At 46.6% G+C, this 15,853-nt stretch overlaps 7 protein-coding genes across 7 annotated transcripts; 5 read left to right on the forward strand and 2 right to left on the reverse strand.

The window, feature by feature from the left end:
* Positions 1-834: 834 nt before the first annotated feature.
* On the forward strand, positions 835-1,510 carry N7446_005563 (uncharacterized protein; the record flags this gene model as incomplete). The annotated part of the gene is made up of 2 exons (XM_058514311.1): positions 835-1,228; positions 1,287-1,510. The coding sequence occupies 2 exons, from the start codon at positions 835-837 to the stop codon at positions 1,508-1,510; spliced, it is 618 nt and encodes a 205-aa protein (XP_058371489.1).
* Positions 1,511-1,554: 44 nt separating this feature from the next.
* N7446_005564 (uncharacterized protein) lies at positions 1,555-1,892 on the reverse strand (the record flags this gene model as incomplete). Its single annotated transcript, XM_058514312.1, has 2 exons — positions 1,555-1,757; positions 1,796-1,892. Coding segments are annotated over 2 exons (300 nt in total), but the record flags the coding sequence as incomplete, so codon positions are not given.
* A 2,687-nt stretch (positions 1,893-4,579) lies between these two features.
* N7446_005565 (uncharacterized protein) lies at positions 4,580-5,303 on the forward strand (the record flags this gene model as incomplete). The annotated part of the gene is made up of 2 exons (XM_058514313.1): positions 4,580-5,196; positions 5,249-5,303. The coding sequence occupies 2 exons, from the start codon at positions 4,580-4,582 to the stop codon at positions 5,301-5,303; spliced, it is 672 nt and encodes a 223-aa protein (XP_058371491.1).
* A 4,269-nt stretch (positions 5,304-9,572) lies between these two features.
* N7446_005566 (uncharacterized protein) lies at positions 9,573-10,398 on the forward strand (the record flags this gene model as incomplete). Its single annotated transcript, XM_058514314.1, has 4 exons — positions 9,573-9,778; positions 9,827-9,979; positions 10,032-10,052; positions 10,101-10,398. 4 exons carry the CDS (start codon positions 9,573-9,575, stop codon positions 10,396-10,398), a joined length of 678 nt encoding a protein of 225 aa, XP_058371492.1.
* Positions 10,399-11,505: 1,107 nt separating this feature from the next.
* Positions 11,506-11,987, reverse strand: N7446_005567 (uncharacterized protein; the record flags this gene model as incomplete). Its single annotated transcript, XM_058514315.1, has 2 exons — positions 11,506-11,682; positions 11,886-11,987. The coding sequence occupies 2 exons, from the start codon at positions 11,985-11,987 to the stop codon at positions 11,506-11,508; spliced, it is 279 nt and encodes a 92-aa protein (XP_058371493.1).
* Positions 11,988-13,019: 1,032 nt separating this feature from the next.
* N7446_005568 (DNA-binding domain-containing protein) lies at positions 13,020-14,119 on the forward strand (the record flags this gene model as incomplete). Its single annotated transcript, XM_058514316.1, has 2 exons — positions 13,020-13,365; positions 13,521-14,119. The coding sequence occupies 2 exons, from the start codon at positions 13,020-13,022 to the stop codon at positions 14,117-14,119; spliced, it is 945 nt and encodes a 314-aa protein (XP_058371494.1).
* An 864-nt stretch (positions 14,120-14,983) lies between these two features.
* Positions 14,984-15,275, forward strand: N7446_005569 (uncharacterized protein; the record flags this gene model as incomplete). The annotated part of the gene is made up of 2 exons (XM_058514317.1): positions 14,984-15,177; positions 15,227-15,275. 2 exons carry the CDS (start codon positions 14,984-14,986, stop codon positions 15,273-15,275), a joined length of 243 nt encoding a protein of 80 aa, XP_058371495.1.
* Between the last annotated feature and the right edge of the window lie 578 nt (positions 15,276-15,853).

Here is a 15,853-nt window from a genome sequence, read left to right on the forward strand (position 1 = left end):
TTAAATGAGTCGCGTGACACGCGATAGATCACACGGAGAGACATTATACAGGCCGAGAAGCAGTGAGACTGTTGGAAATCAGATGCATGAGTTTGTGCCTTTGGCTGCAGCAATCTCCTATCTTTAGAAGTCAATCAACCAGCTACGCGTCAAAGCACAAGCAGCGTCATACTAGATTGGAAAGGCACCGTAGTCCGACGAATCCAAAGTCGCTGAGAGGCAGTGGGATGTTTGGAGATCGCATGAGTCTGTGGCTTTGGCAGCAACCTCTGCTCGTCGTAGCAAATCAAGCCAAAACTTATGAAGTATCACTGCCCCAACAGCGAGCTGTAAACTATTGAAGGTGCAGGTCTGAGAGGGTATAGTATTAGTCGCAGCGCAACGCCGTACGGATTTGAAACAACAAGGCCACTATCCTAGGGGTTTCGGTTTTGCCTTCGCTCCAAGGCCGTGCATAGGAAAGCACCTGGCCAATTCACTTCGTTGAACGTTAGCCCTCTCACGTTGAAAAGTTTCCACTTTCTTAACACTCAATCTCACCGTCCAATAAAGTAGGTCTTGGATGTCGGCCTCCGTTGTGGACAGATTATAATGTGAGATAGCTTGCTCCACATCATATCACATCATATCACATCACATCACATCACATCACTTCACATCACTTCACATCACTTCACATCACTTCACCTCACTTCACGTCACTTCACTTCACTTCGTTTCACTTCGCCTCATTTCACTTCATTTCACTTCATTTCACTTCATTTCATTTCACTTTATTTCACCATTCCTCATACCACTTCCTAGCAACACTTATCTTTTCTTCGCAAGTTCTAAATGTCCCAACACCAGTCCAATCTGTCTCCTGAGAGGTTAGTGAGTCTGATCGACACTACTTGGAGAGACTTCTCAGACACTCTCGTGCCGCTCACCAACAATCAGCGAGAACGCATCAAAAGATGTTCGCTGCTGGTTACAACGGACCCTTCGACTATTCACAAGAACGTACCCAAAAAGCGGGCGTACACGATTTTGAATGATATTATGGGAAGTAGCGAAGAATTGTTCTTTCTTTGTGCATTGTCAGTTACCCCCACTGAACTCGGCACCATGAAATCGGATGCATATCTCGCCAACCTCTTGGAATGGAGGAAAGAAAAGACCTGTCCAAAAGGACTGAGATATGCAATTGAGCACGATTATTCTCTCATGCCGAAGAAGAAAGCCACACGTGAGTGACCAGAAATAACCAAACCTTGCCTAATAAAAAAAATACTGATATATTCAAGATGACCCGGCGTATCGAACGATCCTCCAAGAGGAAGACCTTGCCAATTTTATGAAAAGTTATTCCGGAATGCATGGATCATTTATGATCAGGATACCGGACAATATCAATGAAGACCCGGCCATTGAGATATCACGTGATATGTGCCAAGCTCTCATTAAATATGTTATGGAAAAGACACAGGAAAGGATGAAGCCTATCGAAGCACCTCAGGAACAAGGATAGATGTACAATACTGTGGGGTGCCCATACAGCATGCATGACTGACCCTGGGATATGTTTGCTAAGACATAGCCGGTCTCTCCGCGGCCAGTGTAAATAGCATGCACCTCTTCGCCACCGCCAGTTATCTGCGCGTAACCGCGCCCGCTACCCTTGTCAACCACAACTGCACACACGTTCGGCCACTGTTCGTATTTGAAATCGTTTTCACCGGTAGTTTCCGCGGGCGCGATTCGGACTTTGTCGTTCCCTGACATCTGGATGTGTCAATGCTTTACCAAAAAAAACCAAGGGAAAAGGAGAAAAGGAATAACGGAATATGTACCAGTGCCAAAGCATGCTCGCGCAGATTATTCTTATCATTTTCACTCCGGAACGCGCTCATTTGCGGGCCGTCAGATGTGATGATTGTCGCTCGACGGAGGATTTGGCTAGATGGAAGATAACCGTTTAGAAACCATCAAAAGAACAAACGACAAAGAGAGTGAGAAAACCGTACGTTAACCGGTTGAAACTTCGACTTTGGCTTGGAGTTCGAGGTAGAGTCGTACTCGCGATGGTGGAAAGTAAAGCCAACGAGGTCTTAGCAACAAATACTGCTGCTGAATGAACTATAGAGGAGAAAAACAGTAACGATCGATAAGTTTGTTGGAAAATGATGTGGCCTTCGGTGCCCAAAGAGATATTCTTTCCCAACTGTAAGACGTCAGTCAATTGTAGACTTGCCCCTCCGGAAATTAGTGCCTTTCTGGTTGAATCAGTCACGTGATATGAGGGGCCTTCCGGTCACGTGAAGATCAAGAATGTCTCATCCGAATCAATGGAGCTTGGTGATTGTATTGCGTCCCAGTCAGCGAACTCAGGGAACATGACAGGCTCGGAATGCTCGAAACTGTAATGGGGTACCGTAACTTCTATCGAAGTTTTTGGCAATATTTACCTATAACGGTCCGTGGCCTATTCATGATGTCTCGATGTGAAGAGAGAGAAAAGAGGTTAGGTAGGGTAAGATGGATTTGATAACACACGTTTGAATTCATTCCTGTAAGTATATCTACCTACCTTATTCTCTAATTTATTCTGGTCTGTTTGGCTACGATGGCGTCTTCGACGCCAGGCCATAGAAGGATGCTTATCACTTCCCCTCACTTCACTTCCCCTCATCTCACCTCACCTCACCTCACCTCACCTCACCTCACCTCACCTCACCTCACTTCACTTCACTTCACTTCACTTCACTTCACTTCACTTCACTTCACTTCACTTCACTTCACTTCACTTCACTTCACTTCACCTCACTTAACGTCACCTCACTTAACTTTACTTCGCACTATGTAGGTGGCTTAAGGTCAAATATCCATTGACAAAAGGGGTGCATATAGGGCTCCTGTGCGGCTCAAGGCTTTCTGGCCTAGAGTGGCAAGCACAGGGCTCCTTTGATCATCTAGCTCCCGTACGTCTATAGAATAAGTTTGAGCTAAACTTCGTTATGACCTCCTTACAAAAAAGCAACGTTTCTAGCCCGCCCAGCCCCATACCACAAGCAGGACAGTGCAGCTGGCGATAAGACTGGACAATAATACCAATGACGAGGATGGCGCCAAGGTACGGGACACTGGTACGGTTCAGAAGGTGTGTAATTTGTTTTTCTATAATAACCTCCAGATCGCAGATACTTCAGATAATTACTATATTGCTTTGAAGTGTCCCTACGGGATTGTATGGTTTTCCTCTTCACACTTATGATACGAGTGTCTAAAGCCTTATGCCAAATATGAATACATCCAGTGCTCTCTGGTCTCGCTTCTTAGGGCTCTTCGGATGCTGCAGAGCAAGGGAGCAGTCACAGGAAGGCCCTCAAGGTTAGGATCCCTTTTGGTAACTTGAACGACAATTCAATGACTCTCGAGCTAGAAGCAGAGTATCCGAATTCGGCGCTTTGCCCTCACGTTAAATATATTTCTGCCGGAAGTCTGGACAAGCTTGCAGTGAGTCTCCCGGAGTTGTTGCATTTTGTTATGTTTCTGTCTATGGATCTAACAACTAATCAATCAATAAAAAACATAGTCGGAGCTGCGCAATTTGAGAATAATAGATCGTGTTACACCGAGAGGTGACCAAGGCACAAAGGCATATTACGTGGTTCAACGCGAAGTCAGACAGGTGACGAAGACCCCAGACGAAGTTCACGATATAATGAACTTGTCGTTTGAACGCTACAAGATCCTGCGACCAGAGATAATTAGATCTAACATTGGATACAAACTGCTGGTAAATTGTGGTCTGGAAAACTTTGAAACTGTCCGAGAGTTATACCACGCTTCATTCTACTGGACCCCTTCCGCTTCATGTTCTACATAGACCCATCATTCTAATTTATAGAGTCAATGGCAAGCACTCCTCCAAGCTCGCCTACTCGCCAAGGCAATGCTAATCTTTCGTCTTGGTATGGATTGACAACGAATTGCTACCACTCTGCGTTGAGACCGAAGTAATACCTCTTGTTTCCGGTTTGAACGAAGCGGGGCTTGTAACAGCAAGCCCTGTGAGGATAGACTTTCAATAAAAGAAAATAAATTAGGAATTTAGGCAAATAACAAACAAGATGCCTGTATGAGACACGTTCGATAGGCAAAGAGCAGCTAATCACCCGTGCCTCTCTGCAATGGGAATAGAGCCATAACATCGAATCGAGGTGTGCTAATTTGGCAACAAGCCATGTCAGAAACGTAGTTCAAGATTTTGCAGGGATTGTGCAACTGCATCGCTTCGTGTTCCAATTAGAATACTAAAAATACACGCCCACCCTGCGGCTGCAGAATGGAGCTTTAGGGCGATCTGCGGCGACAGCTAGCAGATGTACTGACTATCCTATCTAGTATTTAATGCCTGCACTATCCCCGAATATGAGCGTGCGAGATGAACTTTAAGCCAACTAAAGCCAGTGGTACCGCCTCCTCTGAGGTCTATCCTGTCCTTCGCTCTTTCCCTTAGCCTCATTGGCGCCTCATCACATTCGAGCTGGATTCATTCAGAAAGAAATATCTGAGAACCACCAATTCTGCTATTACAATGGCGGAAGACGAAGAAAAGATTGCTGTTATCAACCGCATTTTCAAAGAGGCAAACAAGCATTACGTCTGCCCTGGTTGTCTCAAAAGTTACGCCGATTTCAACCTATTGAAGAACCATCTCAAGAGGAAGACGGACGAAATCCATGCAGGGCTTATGTCTGAGGAACAGTCAAGTTTCGACCACAGCTATAGAAGGCTAGTTGGGCGGGAAGATAGGGACGGGAAATTTGTTTTGCCCTCTGATCGAGCAGCTGCATTTAAAATAAGCTTTTTTGTTCAGCACAGAGTGTTGAAGATTCCGCATCCCGTTGTCTCGAGGATGCAATCACTTTTGGAAATTGCAGCGGCATCGGGGATGAAGTTTGTCTGCCCTCAATGCGTTGATGAAGACTTTGGATATTTCAACACCATGACTGATTTCCGAGATCACTGTCGACAAATGTGTAACAAAACACACGGGGGCCTGATGTCAACTGATGAGGGGACGTTTTTCCCGTATTACTTGGGAGCCATGAAACGTAAGAAAGTCAAGGACCCGCTGTCTGGACGCCCCCGACGTGGGCCACCGTCGTTCCACCAGTATCTAAGCATTGGTTATGTCTTTCAAGAAAAAGCGTAAGAGCATTGATATCTTTGCCAAAATGATCTGATCTAACATGACTATTAGCTTTGGCATAACACCTGAACAAAACATCTCTGGGGACGTTGGTACGAGCGATTAGCTGGGTTCTTTGGAAAAATATATATTATTGAGAAATGCATCGAAGATCCGAAACAACAATTAAATTTAGTGCTCCTGTGCATCAGGGCAAAGAGGGAAAGGTAAAATCAGAACGATCAGCACCGGAAACAAGCGAAGAAGAAAGTACTCTGGGAGAGACCACATCATGTATAACCATCTCTCCTAGATCTAGTATTATCTTTCACGGCTTCCATGAGGTTGAAGGGGCTGAACTGAATTTGGAAGCTTTGTTGACGAATACCGTGCATGTCCAAAGAGAATCCACAGCCAAATGAGAATGCCACACCCCCCAATAGAAAATTTTCAAGGCCATTAAGTACAAGGAGTGGTAGTCGCGTTAAAAGGCGGCAAAACTTCTCCTTGAAGTGTTCAAGTGTTTCAGCGCGGTAAATAGAGTTGTAACGCGGGTAGACTTGTGTGCAAACTGGATGCAGTTGCTCCAAGGGCTTAGCCAAAAACTGGAGAAGCTCACTGGAAATTGATGCACGTTCCGGGTCAAAGTGCCAAGCGAGGAGCGACAGCATTGCTTGAGCTCTGTCTGTAAACTGTACAACAAGTTCTTGTGTATAGATTTCCAGTATTCGGTTTCGGGCCAAAGCCTGGAGCGTCCTCTTGCCAGGGCTCTTTGTGAGGGCTTGGCATACATTGATGAGACTAGATGTCTCAGGCTCCAAATGAAGCAACGTTGATTTGTTTCCCAGCTTTATGTCGCTCAAAAACAATCCATGAAGGGCTTTCAACGGGGTTTGCGCCATGTGTATATCCGCAAAATTTAGCGACGTATGCTTCGGAATTTAAGCGACTAGTCACGAATATGGGTCCGAACCTTACCTCGGAGGTCTGCTCTACCGCCATGGTAGGGAGAATTTGGTGTAGAGAAGAAAACCCTTTGGGTTGGCAATCACTGAGGGAAGAGGATGTAAGAGCCTTTCTGGGCTATTTGTATAGCAGCAAAAGACTTGTACTGGGGCTTTATACCAATACGGTGGAACTCAACGCTTTGGCCAAATTGGAGAGCCCACAATGGCCCGTGAGAAGACAGACATCCCTGTCAGCTCTGCAGTAGCGCCAGTAGTAACAAGTCTAGATCATAAGCAAAACACAGCACCAAAACGATCACATAGCTGTAAAGCTAGTTTTGTGGGGCTCAGTATGTGTCGACTAACCCTGCCGAGCATTGACGCGAGGATCAGCATAGCTTCGTAACCTGGTTCCTAGGAACCTGTCAGTAATGAAGCCCTGTAATGGCAAATGTATACGTAAGATGACCTTTCGTTCTCCCAGAGGTAACTGAGTAGGAGTAGACACCGGGATAGGTTTCTGGTTGCCGCTTTAAACGACTGGGACACTGGTTAAAAAGTCGTTGCGCCACCAACAACCCACCTCTTCCGGTTTAGAGGCCCACAGCAATCATATCCTCAAAGTGCACTCCTCAGAACCATGGCATATCAGTAACGATGGAGGCTCTATTCAGAACTACAGCATAAATCAGCTCCGGGGCAATGTAAGTCGAACGGGTAAAATCCATGGAGTGGTCGACCCCTGCTTGGCATGGGCTCAAATCTATGTTTCTTCGCATACTGGGGAAGGGGTTGAATTGTGAGACGATAAAGTATACCTGTATAAGAATGAATTTTGTCGTAGCATACGCACTAAACGAAGTTCGCTGAGCCAACCATTTCGGGAACAAGTCCTTCCCTTCCCTACTCTTCCCACACTTTGGCCTTGGATGTGTTGCAACTTGCTAGGGTAAAGAAATGCGCCATTACAATACCATCATTATCTGTACCGGTCCAAAGTTTCCCTTTACACGGAGCAGTATTTGTTTTAGCGGGCGATGGATCTCGGTGAAGGAAAGTAAACAAGTTGATTCAAGAAGACTATTTAACACACAATCAATTGACACCCTCTGAAACAGCAGCTACGCGATGTAGTGCCATTTAGGTGCGGTTTGCTTCCGATTTCAATCCAGCGGAATTGAGACAGGCCCAAAGATTCGTAAGTTCGGATGAAAATTTTGCGAGTTCCGAAGGTCCCATAGGCCGACGAATATACTTTTCCCAAATCGTTTGGCAAATCTCCAGCTGCTTGAGCTTGTGCTCCGCAAAAAAGGGAGGAGACGCCGCGAGACTCCGAAAGAGAGAGTTGAATCATAGTTCCATCTCAGCCGAGACAATAGTATTATCTGCCACTGGGCAAGGCCTGAGACGAATTTTTCCAGTCTCTCTGGTGGGGTTGGAATTTCGGAAGGAATTTTATGGCTGACATGGTTTCTGAGCGACACATTACTATCCAAAATCACGAACTTCAATCGAGAAGCTACGCAATAGGTAGCTACTGCAGAGATAGCTGCGAGCTTGTCAAATGCGTGTGGTTGCTGTAAATAAGGGACCAGTCAGCTTCATAAGAGAGAGTAGCAAATGAAAGAGGCTTGACTGACATTCATCGTGGTTGGAACGTAGACCAAGATAAGGCGCAAGTAGACAAGATCGATTCCATAAGATTATTGAGGACAGGTGGCCAACGAGATTGGACATTCCAATGGGAAATACACAGAGATGGTACTAACTTATATCAATATACACTGAGTATTTACTCGACTAATTGCGTGTTATATGCATAGATCCCTGTAAATTCATACTCCCTGATTACAATTAGATGGAACCCAATCATTTGGCAAGATTGGGGGAATCGAAGGGCCCATGACAGGCTAGCCACCCCTGTCAGCTTTGTAAAAGGCTAGCGATTACAAGTCTGGATCAGTGTATGCAAAACGCTGGGCTAAGACGATCACGTTGCCGCAAACCTACCTGTGTGGGGCTCAATACTTCGATTAGTGCATCCGACTAACCATGCCGAGCAAGGGCTCCACATAGCGGCTCCCGGGACTCTTGGTATCAGCCCCGTAATTACGAAAACTTTCAATACATCATAATTCATCGAATTAAATCATGAGGGAAACGGTGGGAAAGGACAACCAGGCAGAGGGATCCTGATGCCGCGCTTGTGACGCCTGGAACACTGGTATGAAATGAGGACCCACCACCAAACCACCTCCTCCCTTCCTTTCACACGCCCCTGCCGCCCGCTGAGGGCTAGATCAAGTCCATCATTTCCAGGATGAGTTCATGCAACCGCAACGCACATCACACATCTATTTCCATCTAGTCTTGTGCGCTTTAACTAACGGAGTCTGCGCATTGATCGTTTACATGATCTCTAATATATATTTGTATATATCCCGTGCACTCATTTTTCTTTTCTATGGAGCAACCTCTATAAGCTGCCCCTTCCAACCAGTTCACAATCGGTTGAGTTACGGTCACTTTTGTGTCTGGAAGAACGCCATAGATTCATATCCGATTGACCATGGATTTTCCTCCGTCAAATTTTGCCCAACTACTGCCAGATAGCAATATACCAGGTCTCAATGCCAACGGCAACTGGTTGGTATCCAATGCAAACGGGCATTGGATTGAGACGCATCATCCATACCAAAGCGCTGCTTTCATCAACCCCGGTAGGGATTTCCTCCACAATCTTTCATTGAGATTCCGGAACCAAGGGACGTTTAGAGAGACTGATGCTCGCAAAAGATCAAGTGAACCCGTCAGCCCTGCCCAGTTCGAATGCCTCACAACTTACGTATCCGCCAGTACACTATCCATTTTACTTCCATCCACCGCCGCCAGATAGAAGACTTGGCGTAACTTTCAATCTTGCCAACCCGCATCAAAACCGTCCAATTCGCCTGCCCCTTCACAGCACACTGATAACTGGACAACGTGGTCAGCCTTATGGGCAGCAGAACTCGCGGCTTTATACTGGCTCCTTGAACGAAATGCCACCTGTTTCCCAAAACCGCACAGGGGATATCCATAGGATTTCATGGACTTCAAGCCCTGGCGCGACTCTAAAGTCAACGAGTCCGCAGCCTGCCTCTGTGCAGCCTCCTGGGCCGTCCTCTTCAACCCAATTGAAGAGACGCCGTGGAGAAGTGGCGCACACCTGTGTGAAATGTAGCAGGTGTTTCGGAAGACACTCAGATTTGAGGCGTCACGTCCGCATCCGTAAGCAACTGCCAATTGTCCAAAAACTTGCTATACTGACTCGATCATTATCAGACACCGGAGAAAAGCCATTTATTTGCCCGTGTGGGTTGGCATGTTCTAGAAAAGACGCACTGAAGCGCCACATCAGCACGTCACACCGAGATGGGCTCACTTCGCCAAGCGGGCCACTCAAACCAATGGTTCAGGCTATTTTCAAGCCCCAAGCCCAGAACAACAATGCTTTTCTTGATATTGCCCGGAATGGCCTGACTCAGGCTGTTGCTAAACCGTCCTATCGTGTCATCCATGTTGAAGAGGGTCGGACACAGACAAAATCCGTGGCTGACTTCAAAGACCCATTTTGTATAGAATGGCAAGTATGGTCGTTGCAGGGAGTGCCACTGTAAGTCTTTTGCTTTCGACAGGTTCAAACCATGTTAATCAAGATTAGGAGTGATATATTTACTCATCGGGTGAAGTTGACAGAAGATAAAATCGTTGAGACTGAGAGAGCGATACATCCATGGCTGTTGGAGCCATGCATGGCCGACAGCTTGAAAAAGGACCCGGTCGTGGGAAAACCAAGGGTGATCGTTAAAGAAGGGTATGTCTCTAGTTTACCATCACAGACATCATTTACTAACTACAAATGCCAGCTCTACTGCCAATGACTGCTTGTGGGTAAGCTATTCCAACACATCCTGCGCTGTTCTAATAAAATAAAGAGCATTTTCAATACGAGCAGCAACAATACTCGTACCAACGGGGTGTGAAGATAAAGCACCGGTCACGGTTAAAGCCGACTTTTTAAAATGGATTCCAATTGTGATCACGGAGGACAGTACCGCCTCAAGACCTCCATTGGTAGTTGCACCTAATGAGGAAGTCTCTCTGTCCATGACCAGAACAGGCACGCTAAAGAACCCGGCGACTGTTCACTTGGATAGAGCAAGTCATCCACAGAGCAGCTTCATTTACAAGGCAATCCCAGACCCAGATGACGAACTTAATGATCCTGCCTGACCAAGGCCTACCTTGGACTGATTATAGATTGATAAGATTCCAGGGGGTGACCGTCAAGTTGTCATAGAGATGCTTCGAAAAACCGGTATAGCTTGCAAGGGCACTTTTTACGCAACAGTCTTTGCGACTTTGAGTGACCAGGCATGCACAAGCGCTTTGAGAGCATGGATGCACACACCTACAGCTTTACCACAGGACTGTGGTATGCTGGCCAGCCGGACTCACTCGTTCATCAAGTCATTAATTGCAGAAAACCGGAGACATACCCTTTCGGTGGTATTTCAAAGCAGCTGCATTAAAAAGCTCGAAGGAGATATTGCAGGCCTGAAAATGGCACCGATAGGTAAATGGAGGATCTGCCTTTGCTTGTGGTTAATAAAGCTGGAAATTCCCATCAGGGCAAGCTGAAAAGTGCGCCATACTCTTGATCTGCGCGTAAATGTTGCTGACAACTAGCAGAATTCATCTCGCATATCCCTAATCTATGAGATTAATCAACAGCAATGGAAGATGTTCTGCCAGAGTTCTACCCTGGTTTGGGAGTAGAAGCGCAAAGCCGTTTACAGCTTCATCTATCTGGGAGTGCTTCGTTGCAACAAAGGTTGCCGTCAAACGGTACTTTTTGTTTCTGCAGATTGAGCGAATGTTTGTGTATTGTTGTTCCAGGGAGTCCACTACTCAAGAATCGCATTTCCGAGACATAGACTTCAATGGGCTATGGATGTTATCATTTTAAATAAATTTGTACCAATTCTGTGCTTTGCTTGATGACTGGTGAGGTTTGAGGTCACAGCCTCGAAGCTCTTGTTTGAAATAGTGCCTTTTCATATCTAGCTTTCCGGTTGTATTCTATGCGTCAACTCTGTTTCAATTCTTCACCACGAAAGAAGATTGTAATGTGAAAAAACATCAGAAATTATTATAGGACTAAATTCAGTAAAGCGCTCTAGGTTGGCAAATTTCCCTTGCATTGAGGGTAAGAATTGAACTTTTCTTGTCACCCATCTTGATTATCAAACACAAAAAGGTCCGTAGAACAGAACATTTGAAATCCTTGAATACTGCCTTCTGAACACGTCAACGAAGATACAGGCAGCTCGATTCATATCAACGGTCCCTACAGAAGAACGCAATAAAGCTCTTTGGGTCCATATTTCCGTTGGCGAGTTTGCTGTTGTTTTTGACAGAACCAGCCTCAAGGCTATGTTTTCCGACTGAGCCAGTTCTCTTGCCATCGATAACGCTACCGTTAATTACTTGCGAGCTACCATCGATTTTGGTGGCCTTGCTAGAGTGATCTGTAGCTGCATATCTGATTAGCTGCTGCATCAGAAAACGTGTAGGCAAATCAGAGAGTGGCGGGAATGGTGGTGGTACCTCGGCTATCTTCCTGGTCGTTTTTACCTGGGGCAAGACCTGACGGCGGAGACTGGTTAAACAACTCAAAAATTAGTGCAAATTCGAGAATAAGCAAGGAAAAAACTTACCGTAGACTCCGCAAGTAACCGTCTCCCATCTGTTTTCTGGTGGGACGTGATGGACGATCTACGATTGTGGTCACGAGGACTTTGGAGCGTGATTTCAGTCATACTGATGAATCAGTCTGAGAATGGATGAGCAAGTTGGGATTTGATTTGTTCCTTGAGTTGGTGCAGAAATGGGAGTGGACGGAGAAGTCCCTGCTTTTATGGCGGACTCTAACCCCTGGTAAATACGAGGTATGCCGTAAAATTCCTGCAAGTTTCATTTAATAGGCTGAAAATAGCTGCGTAGTCAATGCCCGTAGTGACCAGTGAAAAGGCTTGGCCGGTGGAACCAACAGTATATGCGAAGCGAAGGTTCAGACCACGGAATTGTCGGCTACCTCGGACCCCTTGGTTAGGAAACAGCCTTTGGCGGGCCCATCTATATCCTGAATGGGCATAGCACTGAGATTTATCGCATTGGATCACCCTCACTAAAGTCGTGCTATCTGGCGGGGGGTAGAGCCGGTTCGCGGACAGAGCGGCCCTCCCTGTTTACCCCACACAGCCTTCGCACAGGGTAGCATTCCCATTCTTCCTGTGAAACCAAGCCTCGAGGTACTCCAAAAAACCGACTTGTCCTTGGCATTGGGGCGGCTTCAGCCACGACAAAGGCCCTAGTATGCAAGCATGACCAATAGCGACCAACTTGCTGGTGGATAACATCAGTTGATCTGCTACTTGGACAAACAGAAGGTTTCTACCGAGGATTTGGAATCAGTCTCGGTAACTCCGATTATCCTATCTGGGCAAGAGCAGACTACAGTATCTCCGACCGGGTCCACCATGACCTGTATCTTAAATTGTGCGCCCGTCCTTCATGGACAGCTATGCTCACTAGCTCAGCCAAATGACGTTTATGCATCTCGAGGAAATGTCACGCCTCCTTTGACAACATTGTCTCTCATGTCTCCCTGTACAGCACTACTTGTCTGTTCGCTATCTTCTTAATTGGATTGAATCTCAACAATGCCCCTGTGTTCCCAATAAAGGAGTGAGTCATCGTTCTGATTGGTATTATCCCTGGAGAGCTCGGGAACTACGGACTCGGAAACATTTCGGTCTCCAGATGACAGTTTCAATCATTCATAACTTGCAATGGAACTACCGAATCTCGACCCTTGGACGCCTACGGAAACGGATGCTATGTACGATTTGCAAGTACCGCCGCCATATATATCGATGCCTCACTCAATGAATTACTTGGCGCCATCACAATTGCAAGCTCCCATCCCAATAAGTTCGTCGACCGTCTACGAATCATTTGCTTCCCCGAATCGGGCCCCAATATCGGCCCTACCCTCGTCGCTGGCGCGTGCGTCTCACTCTTGCAAGAGACCTGCTGCCGAATCAACACCTCCTGGGCTGCTTACCGACGAATACCGACGAATGATATGCTTATACCACGAGCAAAACAAGGCAGCGAAACAGACTGAAATTGGAGGTTAGTATGGTATATTTGCGTTATTGCAATATGTTGACACGGAGAAATGAATAGCCTTATTCGGAGTGGAAAGAAGGTAAGCTAGGAATATTTTTAGAACATTTCTGTACCCCGATGTACCCTGACATGACGCTATAGCACTGTTTCAAAAATAGTCAAGCGGAAAGAAAGATATCTCGTCATCAACAACCGCGGCCAGCCTCCAGAAAACCGAACTAAGGGGCGTGTTCCTGACCTTAAATCGGCGCTTTCGAACTTGGTAAAGCAATACCAAAGAAGCAAAATTCCAATAAATGACAAGATACTCATGGATAAGGCGCTTGCTTTTGCCCACGCCTGCAGTCTTACCGAAGGCAGCCGAGTATTGGACAAGAACTGGCTGGAGAAATTTAAGTCGGAAAACAAGATGTTATTTGCCCACAACCGGCCTTGCACGAAGGATGGCCAAGCAAGGCGCACCCAGCCGCAATGCATCAACTCGAATATAATAACCAGAAACATGAACGATGTTTCGCCAATCAGTGTCCGTGAACCTCCTTCGACTGATCAGGCACGACGTGCCATGGAGCTCGTAATAGACTATTTCGACAAGATCGGGAAAGTGTCTCCCCAGGAACGTGTGAGCATTGGCAGAGTTATGGAACGTCTCGAAAACGACCACAGGATGTTCCGCGTGAGGAATAGCTGGTGTGTCCAACCCTCGGGGGAGGTTCCCCTTGGTCTTGATGCTACGCTTCCTACCAATTTGTTTTAGCGTATCATTTGCGATGGCTGTTCTTTTCATAGATGTAAGCCTTGCGCTAGTTTCTTTCCAGCTCAATAAAATTTGCTCTTCACTTAAATAAACATTCCAACTTCGCGTCTACCCAACCTGAAGCCCCAGAAATACTAGTATCGCATAAGGTATAATGCACAACAAAGCGGATTGTCAGTCCCGAGAAGAGGCTATATATCTTTCCAAGAACACAATGACAGTTCGTTCGTATTCCGTAATATACACATTGAGTACAAACAATCCCCCATTCTTGCACAGGCCCGTACAGACCTCCGTCCATAATTGTGATCTTCATCAATGGGGGCATTGGTATAGAATTTGTTGCCGATATCTTTGCAAAACCTACAGAGACGGTAGGATGATATACAAGCGTCTTCTCGGGGCTTAATCATGCTGTTGCACCGTGCAATGTATTCTCTGTGGGGGACACCAGAATCTGTTGCTGTTTCGGGGGTCTGCTGGTCGAGGGGTGGTTAGATTGAGAGAGGATAGAGAATAATGAAAGACCGTGTTTATCTGCTGTAGATTTGGCCACAAGGTGCTAGCTGTGGAGTCGCAATTGCCCATTCTCGCCTCCTGGCGGTTCAATACGTCGAAGCACCATAGTCGCAAGTAGGACACCTTTGGAAAGTGGGTAGAGTTAAACACTCCAGAAGCTCTTCCAATGGATTAGAACTTGGATCGAAAGTCAGGTGAAGCTGAGCTCAAAATGAAGCGTGGGCGAGTAAGGAAACTGTAGTGAGGAAAAGGGTGGAATCCGACCCGCTCTGCCTCAACTAGCCACTCAGACACTGGATTTGTGCTACAGTCACCGGTGAAATGGGATAGCCCGTAAATACCTGCATGGGCCCCCTGGGTACCATTTCTACCATTGGAAGGATGGGAATGCTGGTCATCACTGGCCGGAGAACCGCAAGCAAGCTATCTCTAGCCATCACTGCTGAACACAGCCAATTTGGCGTTGCAATATTATCCAATGGCGGCACCATGCTGGCCTTGCTCAGTTGGCCCTTGGTGTTTGAAGCCCACTCAGTTGGGTATGTGCATGCTCCCCTAGGTGCTTTACTGACCCAAGCAAATATCCAGCCGCATTGCCTACTGTTTCAACGGCGTCCTCGGTCAAAACTGGGAATGAGTCTAATTTCCTCAGGTCGATTACTTCGGAGCAATACCGGCTCAAAGCAGCGTCTCGTCCACTCCAGGATGGAGGATAGAAGGCAGGCTATGTGCTACAACCGGCTCATTCTGTCGATGTAAAGGAGTAAGTATTGTGTTTCAAGGGTTGCGAGATCCGCCTCCAGTTGATATTCGAGCCTGGGCAACCCGTATTCTCCTTCACACGCCACGCCAGTGAAGCTGCTTGTTGCCATTCTATCTGATACGTGATTCCACCATGCTCATTCTCTTTTCCTCTAAACCAGGTCGACCATGATCAGGCATCAGGGCACGGTTCCATATTCGGCTCAGCCTTCTTCCTACAACTATCGTTAAGGAGTTGGAAGATTGGTGAGACTCGCCCCGTTAGCATTCACCTCCGACCGCCGAAACGATCCCCATCGACCGAAGCAACTCCCCAGATGTGACCTGCGCGGTTGCTTCTCTCCGCTGCACCTCTACCTTCTGCAATACACAGTCAGAATCAATCAATCCAGTGCGATATATGTGTCGGTGCTGGTTATCCCGAAACCAACCGCATATCTGGCTCTACACGGA

This window comes from Penicillium canescens (genome assembly GCF_028828765.1).
Source record: "Penicillium canescens strain IBT 15451 chromosome Unknown utg000004l_segment0_segment0, whole genome shotgun sequence".
NCBI lineage: Eukaryota > Fungi > Ascomycota > Eurotiomycetes > Eurotiales > Aspergillaceae > Penicillium > Penicillium canescens.